This window comes from Falco punctatus (genome assembly GCF_963210335.1).
Source record: "Falco punctatus genome assembly, chromosome: 13".
Taxonomy (NCBI): domain Eukaryota; kingdom Metazoa; phylum Chordata; class Aves; order Falconiformes; family Falconidae; genus Falco; species Falco punctatus.
In genome coordinates, this window is record NC_137593.1 from 11,494,568 (window position 1) to 11,512,807 (window position 18,240).

Below are 18,240 nucleotides of genomic sequence, written 5' to 3' on the forward strand. Positions count from 1 at the left end.
GCGATAGCAAAATACAAACTCAGCAGAAATCTAACTGGCACACTCACACCAGCCACAAGGCTTGTTAAGGATGAACATGGAAAGGCCTTGAAAACAGTTGGCTTAGGCAACTGCAATGGAAAAGTAAGTTGGATTTCAACTGTGTAGACAATAAGCTGATGTAACATTTGCCCTACAAATATTCCCTCAAGATAGAATTAAATGGCAAAAACCACTTGGCACAGATTTTAAGAGATGTCTTGATAACCTCCAATACAGATCACTCCAGAGCATTTCAAGAAACTATGATGCACCAAGAAAAGTAACTTTCATCAAGCCTTTACACTGAAGTACAATCATACAGGTAAAGTAAAATATTGGGTCAAGTCTGTATTTATTTTTAGATGCTGGTATCAAACTAGAATGTATTTCTCTGAATTTTAATTTGGCATTGCTATCAGAAGAAACAGATGCATCAAACACGACACATGACTCAGGAGCATTTTAGGAGATTTGAAATTGTCAAATCAGAAGTGGCAGCTCAACAGTATGTAGCTATAACACAGTGTCCAAGACTGCAAAAAAAGATGAGGTTAATAACTGGCTGTGTAAAACAAAAAAGACAAGTAACTCCCAATTCAAGCCGTACGCTGGAAAGTAACAGAACAAGATGGAAGTTGGTTCACACACCTTGACAATAACTCAGAGACAGTGGAGGTACCCAGAAGGAAACAGCATCACAAACTGGTGAGGTGGCAGCTCCATTCATAAGCTGAAACCAATGTTTTGTTTACAAAAACTGCAACACTTCCACTCATGTAATTTCCAGTTTTATTAATAGACAGGTGTGAAAAACTGAAGTTCACCAACAGTATAGGCAGAGGTCTGTGCATCTTCATAGAATAATAGAAACCTTTAAGCTGGAAAAGACCTTTGAGATCATCAAGCCCAACCATTAACCCAGGACTACCAAAGTCCATCACTAAACCATGTCTCAAAGCACCACATTGAGGCGTTTTTTAAACACCTCCAGGGATGGTGATTCCACCTCCTCCCTGGGCAGCCTGGGCCAATGCTTGACCACCCTTCCAGTGAAGAATTTTCCCAAATATACAATCTAAACCTCCCCTAGTGCAACTTGAGGCCACTTCCTCTTGTCCTATCGCTTGCTACTTGGGAGAAGAGATCAACAACCACCTCACTACAACCTCCTTTCAAGTAGTTGTAGAGAGCGATAAGGTCTCCCCTGAGCCTCCTTTTCCCCAGGCTAAACAATCCCAATTGCCTCAGCCACTCCAAGACTGGTTCTCTAGATCCTTCACCAGCTCTGTTGCCCATCCCTTTGGACACGCTCCAGCACCTCAGTGTCCTTGTCGTGAGGGGCCCAAAACTGAACACAGGGTTCAAGGTGCAGCCCCACCAGTGCCCGGTACAGGGGGACGGTCACTGCCCTGGTCCTGCTGGCCACACTGTTTCTGATACAAGCCAGGACGCTGTTGGCCTCCTTGGCCACCTGGGCACACTGCTGGCTCACGTTCAGCCGGCTGTTGACCAGCACCCCCAGGTCCTTTCCCACCAGGCAGCTTCCCAGCCGCTCTGCCCCCAGCCCGCAGCGCTGCGTGGGGTTGGTGTGACCCAAGCGCAGGACCTGACACCTCACACAGGTGACCTTGGCCCGTCGATCCAGCCTGTCCAGACCCCTCTGCAGAGCCTTCCTGCCCTCCAGCAGATCAACGCTCCCACCCAACCTGGTGTCGTCTGCAACCTTACTGAGGGTGCACTCATCCAGAGTGTGGATACATCTTAAGTTATTGACATCTTTTCTGGACAACTGGGGCATGCAACAGGAATGCACCAGAATATCTCTCTTGGCAAATTTTTCAGCAGCAGCTGAAGGCATATGTTAAATGTGCCAATTGCCACAATCCTTTCAATACACAGCATTTCAGGAAAGGATTTAGTACTAGAAAAGATATGCGAAGAGCAGCGTAAGCATAGTTTGGGACAGGGGAGCCTATTTTATTTTGCCCTAAGCAACACTTGATGGTTTGGATGGAATTCAGATTCAGAATAAAATAGGTTTGCCTTCAAAACAGATCGCATAATTGGCTTTAGGTTTTAGTGTAATTTTCTTTTTAAATGGACCAAATCTTTAAGTTGCTCGTAAGTCAACTGTTTGAAAACAGCAACCAACCTACATGCCCCCAAGGAAATATATCCTTATCCCCAAACTGAGACACATAGATTGGGCCAGCCAAGCAGCAATGAAGGAAACTGCTACAGCAGCATCTTGAATTAAACACCAACCAGCAGTCCCCAGACAGCCCTGAGAATTGCAAATCTAAAGGTGTGACTCCTGTTTCACAGATTTACTTTGCATCAATCAAAACTACATAAAACCCAGTCCTTAATATCCATTCAAAACTATGAAGGCAGTTTAGCAGAAAGGGATAGAAGTTTAAGGCATTAAGGTTTTATGCCTGTATTTTATATCTTGCAGCAAAGCAAGGCAACAAAGTTAATACTTCAACAGTTTGCTCAAATAAAGGTTTAAATCAGCAATCTGATCTACTCACCCTTTTCACTGGTATCCAGGGAAAGTTTCTTAATGTCATCAGTCAACATATCCTGCAAGTGGTCTTGTCCATGCTCTGCATCATTATCATCAAACTGAGCTTCTATAATGACATCCGGACTTTTAGCATCGCCTTTCGATGTCTCTTGAGGAATGCAAGTCCCCGACATATCCTCAGGGACATCTGATTCATGTGTGGCTTCTGTTTCTTTGTCACTACCATCTGGCTTTATTACCTGAAGGAGCAGGGGATTTAAAAAAAGAGGCAAGCCAAATCACTGGACTGGAGAAAGAAAACATTATCTTTCCTTCTTCATCTACATCCCCAAGGAGCTGACAATGAATTGTGGGTGGCTGGTGGCACACTGCAATTGCCGTGTAATTAGCCACAGATATTGCACAATCAAAAGAGGTACCTCACTAGGATAAAGACAGGAACGGCATGGCTTTTGCAATACCTCAACTGTGACAATAATATATCCAAAGCGTATCTAGAGCATAACCATACAGTTCCTGCCAAACCTCTAATAGGCTCTCCAGAAGTCGGGAGTAAGCACAGAGAGGGAGGAGGATACGCTACAATTTAATGAGTTGCTTAGACCATTGTTCACCAAGATACGCTAATCATCCTGGGAAGTCCCAAAACTCAAGCAGTTCCAGTGAATGCTGGGATCGTGTCAAAGCACATCTCTGGGAGAGCTCCCCAACACACAATTAGGAACAGACTGAGAAAGTACAGACCAGAGAACACTGTGCCCTGCGACCTGCAGAGGAACTGGACTGTAGCAGCTCGGTAAGGCACCAAGCTTTACATTTTTTTAGGCTCCGGTCTTTTTCTTAAAGGCACTCAATTATTGCTGTTACCTACACAAATCTCCTAATTCAATTATTGAGAGGAATGAACTCAATTAAAGTACAAATTACCTAACCATTAACTAACTGACAATTCAGATAAGTAACTCTGACCAGCTGTAGCTACAGCTTTGTCCTCACTTCAATATAGCAGTGGCACAGGGCGGGGAGAAACCATATCTGCGATCAGACAATCATGGAGAACCCATGTCCCAGTAAAGTAGACACCAGACCTGGATGGCATCCCTCACTGCATGTGACAGAAGCAGAAATAACTCCACCTCTGTATATAATGATCAAAACTGCTGATACCATGGATACACATGCTTTTACTAGCATCCTCTGTGGGACGAACAGCAAGTTGCAAGCACCTACCTGGCCCTGGAACCTAGAACTAGGTTTTAGTTTCAAAAGTGTTTCAGCTTTGCTCAAGCTGTGGTACTTCAGTATGAGATTCATACAAGCATGGAGTAAGAAATAACCTACCAAACATTAAAATCACAAAGAAACTGGGTGACCCCACTCCAACATCCTCCCAGCAACTGAGCTCCTCTCCAGCTGGTGCTGGTGTTCACCAGGCAGGTAACTCTCTGGGGATGCTCCTCCAAGGTCCCCAGTCCTCAACACCACTAACCCAGTATATGACAGCAGCAACTCATGCCACTAGCGAGGCCAGTGAAGGGCCCTTTAAAAAATGCCATTAAAAAAACACCAGCTTTCTGGTAACATACTTCATGTGACAGATATAGTCCCTAGAAATAAGCATAAATAGCCTCAGCAGGACCTAGCTGAAGATAACCATTCCAAGTATGAAAAACGCAATCCAAAAAGCTCCACAAATTATCATTTAGTAAGTAAAAAGCAAACAGATCAAATCAGACCTGTACAGGAAAGACTCAAAAGTTTACATATACAGAGCTACAGTCATGCATTCAAGCAGTACCCATTTCTTTGTAGTCTTTTCATAATACGTAACAGAAATACAATCAATTTTAAAACAGGGTTGAATTCAAGTCTTTAAAAGAAAAAAAACCCTCAGATGACATGACTTTGAACTCTTGTTACCTTTTGTGACTCTGCTTTCCATCTTTATTTTTGTTTTTTAACATGTATATCATTTGTTACCATAGCAGATTTTGACTCAAACATTAAATTGTGACAAAAAGGGAAAAAGTTTGGCAGAAGGTGGGAAAATGGCTGATTATTAAACCTGGCTACATTTGGTACATAAAATACTGACACACAATGGTCTGGGCAAGAACAGTCTATTAGATTAGAGAGCTGACAAGGCTCCACACACTAGTGACTCTGCCAGTGTGCCTATCCAAAAAGAAAACCAGTGTCAACAGTAATGTTTGGACCCTGCCATGGTCAGATGTGGATGTATTCAGCTCTTAAATTTCAATTGCACCAGATGTGTGCAAGTGTGCAACTGCAGAAGGAATTCATTTTCTTCAACCCCTTCAGGCTTTGTCTGAGTTCCTTTCTCTCCAAGTCGTCCATTGCAGAGTAAGAGATATGTTTCAGGTACTAAATTACAAAGCTTTCTATATGTAACACAGCAAACAACTTCAACTATACCTGAATGATATGAAGTGCTTCTCTAAAGATGCAGCACTGAAAATCTTATGCTTGAAGAGTTTATGTTGTATTAAAGAAGGTAGCATATATGGATTTCTTTTTAAATGCTATATGCTAAAATTACCATGCTTCCCTCAAGCTACAAGGATACACACTGCTGTCGCTAGCTAGCATGATACTCCAGCTGTGACTACCTAAAAACCCCAGTCACACATTTCCTTATGGATTTGCAAATGGATTTTTAAGTAAAGTTTTCCAGAGTCCACAAAATCATGACCTCCATGCAGCATAGAGCAGCAAAACGTCCAGATGCTGGCAAGCGTGGGCAACAGGATTTGTTTTCTTTTTAAGGCCAAGACAGATCGCTTAGGCTGACCTCATACATAACACAGCAGGGAATTTCACCCAAGATTTCTTACATCACACCAAAAATTTAGGGAAGCTGTACATCACAAGACTGGAAAGCTGCATAAGACTTTACAAAATTGGGAGCTCAGTGGATACAATTACTCCATTTAAGATGATCAGAGTTGCTGGCCAACATGAGCTCATCACAGAGATTCCAAAGAGCAGGATCCTTCTGTATATTTGCAGCAGCAAATCTGACCATGACAGAATAAGCATTTCTTACATGCAGCATGTCAGAAACCAGAAACTGATGATATTGCACTCTCCTATTTCTTATTATGCTATTGAAGCTCGTACATGACATACCGCATACAGCTAGAACATATTGGTATCAGAGACGCAGAATAAATTAAATGCACAATTGGCTAAGTCTATCATATATGTGCAGTAGAGAGCATCATTCTCTGCCAACGCAGCTGACATTGCATGGACCAAGAAGGAGGGGATTCCCGCTTGCTATGTATGCAAGAAATGTATGGCCCTACTACCATGCAAACATCCCAGGATGCACGGTTAAAGCCCCTTTAAAGGACCTTAACTTCCTGACCTGGGAAGTCAAATGTCAACCTTATGGTTGTATTATTTTCATATGCTCTTTAATAATAATAAAAAAGTGTTAATAAGCATTTTGATTAAAGTCAATTGCTTATTTGAATGTCTGATCCTTAAGACAGTGGCTGAACAAGTTTTCTTCCAACTTTAAACAAACATCTATTACTGAACAAGCATCAAGTTTCTGCCCCATAGTGATTGGTTTGTAAAGTCACAGATGACTGAACACAAGATCTTTGAATGAAAATCCCATTTCAACCATAAATATAATAAAAAACAGCTAGTGGGCAAGAACATCCTGGCATGGATACATACAATCTGGACAGCAGAGTGACTACCTCACTGCATCCAGCCCAGTCTTGAAGTAGCCATCAAATGAATGATTGTCCTTACTCGGGAGGAATTTGTTCCAACAGAAAACTTAACTGGGAATCTGTGCATCTGCAAGTACAAGGGTTACCTCCTGAGCTGCAGGAGAAAATGCCTTCTCTGCCAGAATCAATCTTATATCTGCCCTGTTAGGTCCCAGCTCTTCACAGACCTTCAACCTAAGCCTCACATCCACCCACGGACAAAGCCCAAGCCTATTTTCTCAGATCAGGTATGGGGTCTTTGTTGCTGCCTCCTCAATGGCAACAGCTAACAACTCATACCTCAAACTATTGAACCAGACCAGTGATTTTCCATCATCTTTCAGCTATTAACATCCAGGCTTTTTCTAATAAATGCACCAAACCCTGAAAATGTTTAAGCCTGAAACTAAAGAGATTTGCTTTTCTTCCTTATTCATCTCTGATCCTTACAAGCAATCCATGAACCCTCATAGGTCTGAAGATGAGACATGGATGACTGCTGGACTAGACACACTTGGACAGATGCATCTTGGACGGCTAAAAACTTCCCACATAGGGTCACTGTTTTCAACAAACGCTTCTGCAAAGATACCTCCTTCGCTGAAAGCATGGATCATCTTCACTACAGCAGTTCTGGACACAGGTTAAATAAAAATGAAATTCTTCATCTCACTCAAATTGTTGGTAATAAAAAGAGTATTTTCATAAGGATACTGGGAAAGACTGGAGATGATAGAGCACACCGCCACTTCTCTGTTGAGTCAGTCAAAACCCAGCAAAATGCCTCATAATGAGTAATCAAACCCAAAATGTGTAACATCCAAAAGATTTTAGAAATGACAAGCCACTAGTGGTAACTCTTTTCACTGGGGCAGACAGATGATGCACAGAGACTCCTCATGCTGCAACAGAAAGGTGCAGCGGATTCACCAGCAAGTGGAAGCTGAAGACAGATTGACAGCAGGCAGGCAGCTCACGTTAAACAAGGAGGACTAAACATGGGAACAGCTATAAGGGTAATAATGTCTTCAGCCCAAGCCTACCTTCTGAGGTTTGCAAACCAAGGTAAAATGCCTTTCTTCCAAAACACTTTGGTCAAACACAAGTTCTACTTTAGCTATATTCAAGTTATTACGCTCAATATTAGGTAGGGAGACAAAGTTTAGGTCAGTTGTTGGTCCTCTCTGCAGCTGAGCCTTAGTTAAGCAACAAGCTTGAGAAACAGAAACAGGTTGAAAGCGGTTATGTCAAAAGAGACAGCTGAAAACAGGGGCTTTGGACCAAATTACCATCTCACTGTTAAAAAGACCGTTGCTACCACAACACTAATACAAACACCACATTTCATACCAATACTGTGAACACCTGCATCTATTAGTCTCCCAGCTTTTGCCATATTAAACAGGCTTCACTTAAAAGCCGATTCCCTAATGTTCACTCATGAGGGAATAGGAATGGAGCCTGGCTAACATGAGGATGCTGTCACAGCTCATACATACATGCTAGAGCCAAGCTACCATAAATATTGCAAGGAAGAGCTTTGCTTTTCTGAAAAGAGCAACCAAACAAAGGCTGGCTCACTCTAGCTCCTTCTTGGATAAGAAAAGGGTGGCACTTCCAATAAGAGAAAAAACACCTGTCCAGTCACCCTTCCTTCTCTTTATAATCCCACCTACACCAAACAGCTCTGGCAAAGACAACAACTCAGCTCTGGCAAAGACAACAAGGGTGACCAGTCTCAGCAGGAGCAGTTACGGCATTACTTTTAAAATAACAATAAGGTTAGATAGGGTATTTTTATTGTGGTTTGGAGTTGGATTTTTTTTTAATGGTAATAATCTTTTAATTCTAAATCTCTGAAACACTTGCTAACAGCCCACAGGATAGCTAATTTATATTAAACAGCACATTACAGTTTACGTTCCAGGCATCACATTGGATGCAATAATCATACAAACGTTCAAACTAGAATCTCTCCCTCTTGATTAGGAAAAGACTACTTGCTCCTCCCCAGTGGGCTCTGCTGTTCCCAGATGTCACACACAGTTTTGTCAAAGCAGTCAATACAAAGCCATCTTGCTTGCAGATTCAAAGGGGAAAACTATCCAAGCACACAAAGGTTCCTTGGAAAGAGCAATTTTTCAGAGCTCTGACTTACTCCCACTGCAGTAGGTGAGAGGTGGGAGAGAAACAAATGATATCTAATGCATGTATTTGAAAACAAAATATAGAGACAGATCTGCAATATGCCCATCAAACCCACTGAGTCCCCAAAGCCACCTACCCTGCCCTCACCAGCATCCTGCATCCTGCCTGCTCAGACTAACCTGCAAAGTGAGCTTTTACTGCAGAGTTAATTCAAGTAATCTGACTGAACATCCAGGTTTAGTCCAGTCTGAGAAGACACAGCAGAGCGCCCTACATCCAGGCTTGTCAGGCAGCTGCACAAGTAACAGAATTAATTGCAGGAAAAAAATCCGTATCTCCAAACAGCCACCTTTTCTCGCTACTTCATCCTGCTTCCACCAATAAACCTTATTCCTGAACCGTTCACTCTTCTTCTCTCTGTGCTTCAGGCTGTACCTAAACATCACAGGTTACAGCGTGTCCCCTCCAAGTCCAGCTCAAGCCCTTCTCCTACCACTTTGCACAAATAACCAGAATAACAAGTGGAAAAGCAGTAACAGGGAAAATTCTCAAGACTGACCTTTTTGAATCCTAAAGCCAAAACAAGAACTGCTACCTCGCCATGTTATCTCCACACTCCCTATCTGGTCTCTGACCTATCATTTGCCTCTAAAAGCTCACGTTGCCCTGGCACGCATCCCACACCTACAGTCTGCTTCCAAACATGTTTTTCAGCACTTCATTACAACCAAGCACGACACTTGGTTGCCTCTGCCCACTTCTCTCCTCTAGTCCTGCCTTCACCCCCTTTCTGCTACTTCTCTGTGGTCTCCTCAGACCCATCTCTCCCAAGTCTGGCTCTTGCACCGCCGCCTGTAGGATGCACGGTCCTAGGAGCGGGACCATGTTCCCTCAGGTTCATTTCATCCAGCTCTCCTAACAGGATAAATTAAACAGCTCCATCTGTATGCTCCTGCCTTTTTTCGTACCTTCTTAGGAACTGCTGAGAAGCAGGAAAACAAAAAGCTGTCAGAAGCAGCTGCTCCCTGCTCAGCACAGGTAACCTCACGTGCCATGGCACCGGTGGCATGGATCACGCCACTCCAAAACTCTAAAGAGGAGCCACTCCGCAGCCTGCAGAGGAAACATCTGAGCTCACAGTGGACCCCTTGCCCCAAGCTGCTTTGGAAACAGAGCTGGTAAAGGCTCATAATAGGCCCTGGCAGGCCCGTACAACTTTTCCCAAGGATTACTTGGGAATACCTCTGACAGTTATCGCTCTGGGCTTGAGGGGATTCACACATCAGAGCTGTTCTGTGATATTTAGACATGCTGAGGGTAACTGTGTCAAGGAGACATGGGGAAGGACAGTGTCCCTGAGCCCACTTGCAGGGAACACTGTACTATCTCCCCTGTAGACGGGCCAACCTGTAATGCTGGTGGGAGTCCTTACCAAAGAGCTGTGTATTATTATAGCCCGATCAACAAACTTGTTCCACACTTTCCACTTCTGCTGCCGTCCCCCAGAACCTGATTTGGTGCTAAAAAAACAGCCTCTGTTTTCAGAATACCTACTGCTGTTGCACTGACCTTCCCACACACATTCCCCAGAACACAGGAGATCCTGGAGCAGAAGCAATACAGCAAACATGTCCCAGCCATGGCTTCCCAACCGCATGCTATTCTTTTATGCAGCTATATGTTATCGCACTTAAAGCGGTGACGAATGCCTAGCCATAGCCCATCATCTGTACAGCAAATCTCTCTAGTGAGAGAAGTCTGACCCCAGGGAGGTGCAAAATATCTAGTTCAGCTTCCAGTATTTAACAGCACCCAGGAATCAACTTTCTCCTACACACTCACCAAATCTGATGAGGCACACACAGTTCCTCCATCTCCTACAAGCAAACTCTTTTCATAAAAGAGGCCCCTAAAACTGGCAGCCTCCCTGCTGGACCCCAGTGAAATGTTCCTTGTACCTTGGGTCTTTGTATTGCCTGCTCCTCACAAGACCTCCCACTTTGGTGCATCTCATGAGCTGTGCATTGCACTCCAGGCCACAGCAAACTGGAAACAAGAGTGTAATGCACAGGGCCCAGCTATGAGGTTGCCAGAACATATTGGTTTGAAACATCACAGAAAATATTCGGCTCCATATTTTCAACAGTAGCCAGGAAGAAAATGCATGGAACAATTTTAAGAACTGTTTTTCAAAAGTCATTTAAATCAAATTATGCCACATGCACACTGGCAACAAAACCCTCTCTACTAACTGGAACTGGGTTTCTTTTCTTTGCGTGTGTGTTCTTTTTTTTTTTTAAAAAAAAAAAGTTAAACCAAAAAGAAACAAAAAAAAAAAAAACAAAAAACCCTGTCTCCCAGCCATCTTCTTCTGGTAATGTGGACCGGCACTGTAACACTACAGGAATGGGTGCCAGGACAAAACCTACGATGCACAGTCCCTAGAATAAATCACTCAAGAGGGGTGGATTAGAGGATGAGAGCAACATAAGGCTACATCTTCAAAAGGTATGATTCTCTGAAATCATTGTGCATTTTCAGCAAACTACTGCAGAAGGATAACCGGTTTGTATCTGATGTAAAGCAGCAGACAGGCTTTTGGATGATTTGCAACTTCAAGACAATACCATGAAATCAATATATATTTTTAAAGATGTAATTATTACACAGTGCTTGCATGTAATCAGAAAAGAATCTACTTGTGCTGAGTGTGTATCATTTGAAAGCTGCAATGCCAAGCAAATCCACACTTCTGGCTTGCACAAACCCAAAGTATTATCCATTACTGCTTCTTTTTTTTTTCTTAAACAATACAAGTATGTATGAAAAACATATTTCCTGGAAACAATGATACTCTTTGGAGACTTATTCAACATTTCATAAACCAAACAAGCCTGCACCCGCACGTGCCCGTAAGAGGAAAGCAGGTTGACAATGCAAACTAATCAAAATGTACTGGAAGGGCTATCCAAGATATTTGCATACCTATACCTCCCAAGGCTATATAGGTTTGAAGCCTTGTTCAGAACTGTGTGAAAAGTATTTCCCATATGTCTAAGAAAATCTCTTACTGGTGATCAGCACTTGTAACTGTAAATTTAAGGCAGGAAACAAACAAATCAACTGAGAGTTAACACACTGGGGCTCACACCTTAAGCCCCTCACTTCCTTTTTTGTTCCTTTTGATCAGGCTCCAAGTGCCAGCTCCCAGGGGTCTCAGCCCTGTGCATGTTTTGACATACTTTCAAAGCCCAGAATGGTACACCTGGGACAAAGCACACACTGTTCAGGAAGTGCACAGGGCCAAGAAAAGCAATAGAAATTTCCACAGTTAACTTGCATTACTGGTTGCCAGTAAGCCTCTTATTATGAAAACCCATAATTGGAAACTGTCATATTACAGAACAATTTATGGAAGTTTTCAGAGTATATATGCCCCAGTGGGAACTTCCTTTGACTGGTGTGTTCCATCAGCCCAGGTCTGCTTATTTATTCACACAGTGTGAGAAAAGCATCAGGAACCTCAACAAGTCATTGCTGAAGCATCACTGACTCCTACTCTAGGAGTGCTTCAGATAGTTCTTAGCTCCCTAAGTCTTTCCAGTCATCCATCTTCATGGCTGCATTCAGTCAACAGATGGGCTGCCCTATCTTTATGTCATTTTATTTTCTGCAGGAACATTCTTGCACTTACATTGTGATCAACTGTTCCTCTGAGGACACGGAAAGAAAAATGCAGCTGCTCTGGGCTGAGTGCATCCCACTACGTCTGCCTCAATCCCATCAAAGGAGCTCAACAAAATCAGATCCTGCTCCTACAGTCTTTACTCTGTCACACCAGGGAAACTGGCATGGACATTAATTCCTAAATCAGATTTCAATTATATTAAAATATGGCTCCAACCAAGAAAACAGCCTTCCCCAATGCCAGCACGATACTATTAAAGTAAACCACCCAAAAATAGCCAGTGCTTCCTTTGTAGACAGCCATGGTTTAGTGTGAAGATAAAGGGATTTCATAACAGGTGCTGGAGGTGCATCCCAGGAAATTTGGAGACTTTAAGCAACAGAAGACTGGAAGTCCACTAACACTACATTTTCCATACAGGAGCCAGCAGGTACCATCTGCCAGAGCAGCATCTCCCTACGAGCGGCTCCATCCTCTAGGAAATGGGTTGAGACATCAACTGACCATCAGGTTAACTGTATTTTGGCATGCTGCGCTGCTGCCAGTTCCAGTCCTACACACCAAGACCACTCTGAATTCAGTACCTTGCCCATCGCCCTGGGACAGGCCCTGAAAAGCCTCTGTGCTCCGGGGAAGCTGTGGCAGAATAGCGACAGCCACAGCTAAAGAGGACCACCCACAGATGAAAGGAATTGGAGGAGATAATCCCTGCAAGCATGGTAGTGGGGGAAAAGAAAATCAGATGATTCGCTGGGAATAAAAGGTAACAGCTTCCTCTACTGTTGACAGCTTTCTGTGTCCCTTAAAGGCATTTCTGAAGAGAAGACAAACTGTGAGCCAAACTTACTCCATCAGACTAGTTATCAGCAAATTCTGACCCTGGACAAAATCTCACTACAACATACAGCACAAAGTGCCTGTGGAGGAGAAGAGGGAGATGACAGCAGCACATTTTGCTCAAAGGTTCCTGCAAATAAAAAAGGTTCTGGCTGGGTTATCAAACTGGGAACGTTCCCAACCTGTGACCTAAACCTGTTACATATCCATTTATTTGGGCTTCCTGACTTAGAGACTCAAATGCACAGAGAAGTCCTTGAATGCCTCGTTAGAAAGTGCAGGTGGGACTGCCTTCATATTAAAACACTGTTGCAGCCAGGAAATCCCAGACTTCCATATCAATCTCATACTCTCAGCAGGTTCTTTATGAAGTGCATAAGGGAAGCGATCCTGTTCAAGGAAAATAATCCTGCTCTCAAGCGCCCAAAACTTTTGGTAAATCATTCAAACCATCTCAACTAGTTTGCACTACAACGCTGTGCTAGGCAGATTTGCATATTCTGTCCTGAAGATATTACAGCTGGATTTCACACGGCTAGAAAGGCAGGGTCCGAGTGTGAAAACAAGGCTGAAAATAGCAAAGCAGTTGCATGGATATGCGGTAGAACCACAATTTATGAAAACTGTTCAGGTATTTAAGTATCTCTAATTACTCTGCTTCATGGGTATCAAAGCAAGGGCATGTCAAAGAAGAACAGCTGGGGAGGCAGGTGTCCCAGGAGAAAGTGAGGGAGGTATGTCTTTGCTCAGAAAATGGGGATGCTATTTGGTTGTTTAGACTCAGATGTGAGGACTAATGCTTCCAAATATTTGACCTATATTCAAAGCATTACTTTGAGGCTTATCAGAAACACAAACACACCAGTTAGCCCTCTACGAACAGAGGGAGGCCTTCTCTCTTCTTCCCACCCAGGAACTAACACTTAACCACACAGACCATGTTCAGGGTTTCACAGCCACAGGTACGACTTTCACAGCAGGTACTTGCATAACAGAAGGGCAGCATCAGTTTATTTACAGCTGCTCGTTGAAATTAGGACAAGAGAGAAACAAATGTCCCACTGTTTCAAAAACTAAGCGCTTTTTTTTTTTTGGTCATTGGGGGATTCTTACTTCTACACAAAGCTAACAGGCTTATCACTGATCACAGCAATTATTGGATTCCTATTTAAAGATCACCTGAGACATCATTCAGTTGTATCACACCTGGGAAAGTCATTAGAACAGCAAAACAGAAACAAACTCATGAATGACTCCACAATTACAACCACAGCATAGCTACCTCTTCATAAGTTTCAGGCACTTTATTAGTAAGAATTTTTGACAATTTTGTTATCCATGCCTATCCAAAATTATTTCATACATTGGGCAAAAGATTTAAAACCAAAATTTCATTTAGAACCAAATTATCTGATTCTGAAATGTTCAGGTAATTGTCTATTACAGTAACATAAACCTAAAGTTTTTATTAAAACTTCTTCACTGAACTCACCTCTGTTCACAAAGGTGTTCTCCATAACTACCTTTCCGCTATGACTTTTTGCTGTTACATAGCTTCATTTATACACATACAGCAGCAGCAGCACTAAAGAACTAATCTCCTTCTGTGCTGGAAGGCAAGGAAATGCCCATTGAATGTACAGGTTCTACACACAGCCATCTCTGACAAAATGCATCCTTCCCAGTGTTACTTATTTTCTAGTTGTGCTCAGCTGCCCCGCTCAGAACCAGAGACACATCATACTGGGTGCTGCACATTGTTAATGCTCAACAGAACTCTTAGGAAGTTTTTACTGAAGAGAAAACACATTAACAGAAGGGAAGAGATGAGAACAAGAAGGTTATACACATATTGCCTTTGAAAGGAGCCCAGCTTAACCGAAGTTAAAGCACACTAGGGGCCCAAGCTGTACTAAGGATGCTTCTTGAAACGGGTGAGTGATGCTCAGCATTTTGCTGAGGACTTATACTGCTGCAGTGTTTTCTCTCTTTCTCGTGAAAACAATTAGTATCAAAAGGTTTCCTCTTGAGACAGTGCAGGGAAAGAACTGCTGGCATTTGCGTCATATGGATCTGCTCACATTACTTAGTGACAAATCTTATTACAAAGCAAGCACCTCAAGCGAAATGTCTATAGCTCAGTTTGCTTGTATTTACCTTTAGCAACACAGTATGCTTCATTAAACTTTGAAGAACTGTTTATTAAAAGAGTAAAATGCATCAGCATCCTCCACCAGGCTTCTCAGCTTATTTTCATGACGTCAATATTCAGGTTTATTTAACCCAATGAAAATATACGTTCATTAAACATGATCTCAGATCATCCCCTGCAGCACTGAAAGATGCAGTGAATAGGAATGGCATACTTGTTTTACCATTACCATAATTAAGGTGTATCCCATCTTCGCAACCAGCAATTTGAAGAGCCTCTCTCTGCAGTGAGCACTGGGAAAGACTGGCCACTGCAAACTTCGCTGCTTATTGATGCCAGATACCCTCTGGTCTGTTTTTCCTGCCTGGCAATGAATGCTGTTCTACCAAAAGCTTTTCCAAAGAATGAATCAAAAGTTAAACTCAATTGTTAAAACTCAATTTAAAATGTAATGCAGGGCAAGGGACTAATACTGAGGGGTTTCTCTTCTACTACTTCTTTACAAGATGAGTACCGCTAACAAGAGATTACAGTGTATACTTGTCTGTAACCTCAGCTTACAAAGCAGTTCAGGTTTTCATTCCCTCCCTCAAAATTCATTAAAAAGCCTTATTTGAGCTGAGATTTTGTATACAATTTTTCTGCCAAGAACAAATTTTTACAATAGAGTTTTAAGCTCCTGTAAAAAAATCCAGAAATTTATAATGGAAATACTGACAGAACCCATAATCACAAGTACAGAAACATTACCGTGATAAGTAGTTCATCCCATCCAAAAATAAAATAAAAGTTGGTGTCTCAACCCAATTCCACATTCATTCTGTAACAATGGCCAGCTATGAGATCAGTAAAAACAGGTGCAAACCAAAAATACTGGGGATTTAAACACTGATGATGGCAGCATAAAGCCATCACCTTTGGTCATTAAACTCTGATTGTGCAACATTTTTCTTTAGAAAGTCTTGCATTACTTTATAACTCATTTCTCCTGGGCAAACTCTTCTCCTAGTGGTCACCACAGGCTAACCTGGCAAATCTTTGATTCGTGCTTCCAAATTCTAATAGCTTGGCCATTCCCAGAAATGATTAATATACTTATTTATATTCAGTTTTGTCACTTTTATCTTGGTTCAGTCTGATAAAGCCCACCACTATATATGTGCAGCTCAGTTACATGAAAGCCAGCTATTCCCTGCTGAGAGACTAAAGCTCTGCCCTACAACTTCCCATGAGTTCTTGCCTCTGCCTCAGGATAAACTTTCTGTTCCAGTATGAAATGGATGGCTGCACACTGTAACAAACTGAATCTCTCAGGCTACGCAAAAGCAGTGATGAGCTACCTGCGACACTGCTGGAAGAGTTATACCTCAAACAGAAAGAATCAGTGTCTGCCTGTAGCAATATATTCTTAATATTCCGAACACGCTTCCAATTCTCTTAACAAATATGCAGTAAACACCATAATGCAAAGTAGAAATACAAGAAAAATTATGTGTTTGGTTGTGTTAAAGAGTTACAAAGCCATGGTGCTAATGAGCCCCGCGGGGAAGCATCACATCGTCAAGCATTAACTCCATTCAACGCTCTTGCAAACTGAATCTGAGAATAGCAAAATTCAGAAGCACAGCTCAAAAACATGTGACTGAACTAGCCTTGACACCTGCTTATGTCATTAATAAAATATTTCATCTCTGAAGAACACTGGGTCTCCGAAAGTGCCTTAACAGGTGCTGAAATGTGTTAGTCATCCTACAAGAACTCTCGCTTCAACACTAGAAATTACAGAACAAGGAAATCACATCAAACCTTTACAAGGTGGCCAGCTCAGACACCGAGTCTGGACTGTGCTACCTCCAAACATTCATTACTAAAAATTACAGACTGCTACTCCTTTTTACCAGAAAGGAAGGGAGTATCTCTCCCTTGCAGTACATTGTATACAATTATTGGACTCTGAGACAGGCAGCTTCACTGAGCTTTCAATACGCTCATTAAACAAGCCAAATAAATTTAAAGCTGCTTCATACAGATCTGCTGAACTCAAAGCAATCTTCACTTGTTCAATCTTCCCCTCTGGGTAAAAGTAAGTATGGGATGACATTTAACAATTTTCCCTACTTGGAAAAAGTTATTTCAAGAATAACTACAAAGGTAAATTGTAATACAGTAAATGTGTTAATGATAAATTGTTTAAGCAAGTTGACAGAAGAAAAGAGGCAAATTTGCACACAGTAAAAAGGCAGGCTATTCCAGAAAATTGAGAAGAAAGTAAATTTGTGTTCATTACAATTATTTATGTATCTTTTCATCAAGCTGTTTCATCAAGCTGTTTCCATAACAACTTTCTGTCATGAAGAGGTCTTGAGAAATATATTCTTGAAACTCCACAAGAGACAGGACTAAATCTCAGCTCCACTTCATGACAGGAAAGTATGGAAAGCAGCCTCTGGAAACAGCACCACTACTCTGCAACTCACCAACTGAGTTTATGTTTGTCTTGTAAAAAAAAGAAAAAGTTAGCCCCTTTCACATACACACACTTTTAAGATAACAGGGTTTTCTTCACAGCGTCAAGTTAGGCACTGAAGTACTTTGTTATGATTAGTTTTATCACATTTAATCCAAATGCTCTGGATTATTAATCAACTCTTCTGACAGGTCTCCAATAATGAAACACGCCATGCAGTTAACAATGACTCACCATTCATCCTAAGCTGATAAAACAGAAGACAGGCAAGTTCTCAGACCCTACCCAGGCAGCCCACAGCTTTAGGGAACCCTTTCCATTTGCTTTCTCACCAGAAAAAACAGTGTATTTGTTGGCCTTGACATCCACCTGTTGATGACAGCTACCACATCAAAAACTATTAGTACACAAAACATCTACGTTGTCCCAAGAGCTACTGAGGACATGTGAAAACGAAGTTAACTCCCTCTCAAGTAAAACATTTTTGTTTTCTTTTCCTTTTTGCTTAATACCTCTCCAAATTTTCTGCCTTGCTTTGAAATGTCTGTTCACCCTTAAAGCTGCTGTTTTACCATGTACCATGCTACAACTATGCCATAACACCATTATCAGAAGCAGCAAGCACTTCACCCCGCAGTTTGTTCTTGT

At 42.1% G+C, this 18,240-nt stretch overlaps 1 protein-coding gene across 3 annotated transcripts in view; it reads right to left on the bottom strand.

The window, feature by feature from the left end:
* Positions 1-18,240, bottom strand: part of DIS3L2 (DIS3 like 3'-5' exoribonuclease 2) — a 195,092-nt gene that overhangs the window by 133,448 nt on the left and 43,404 nt on the right. For all 3 annotated transcript variants that reach the window (XM_080409894.1, XM_080409895.1, XM_080409896.1), the window contains one exon: positions 2,556-2,790. In XM_080409894.1, coding sequence (XP_080266020.1) covers positions 2,556-2,790 — 235 coding nt within the window. The remainder of the gene's footprint in view (positions 1-2,555; positions 2,791-18,240) is intronic.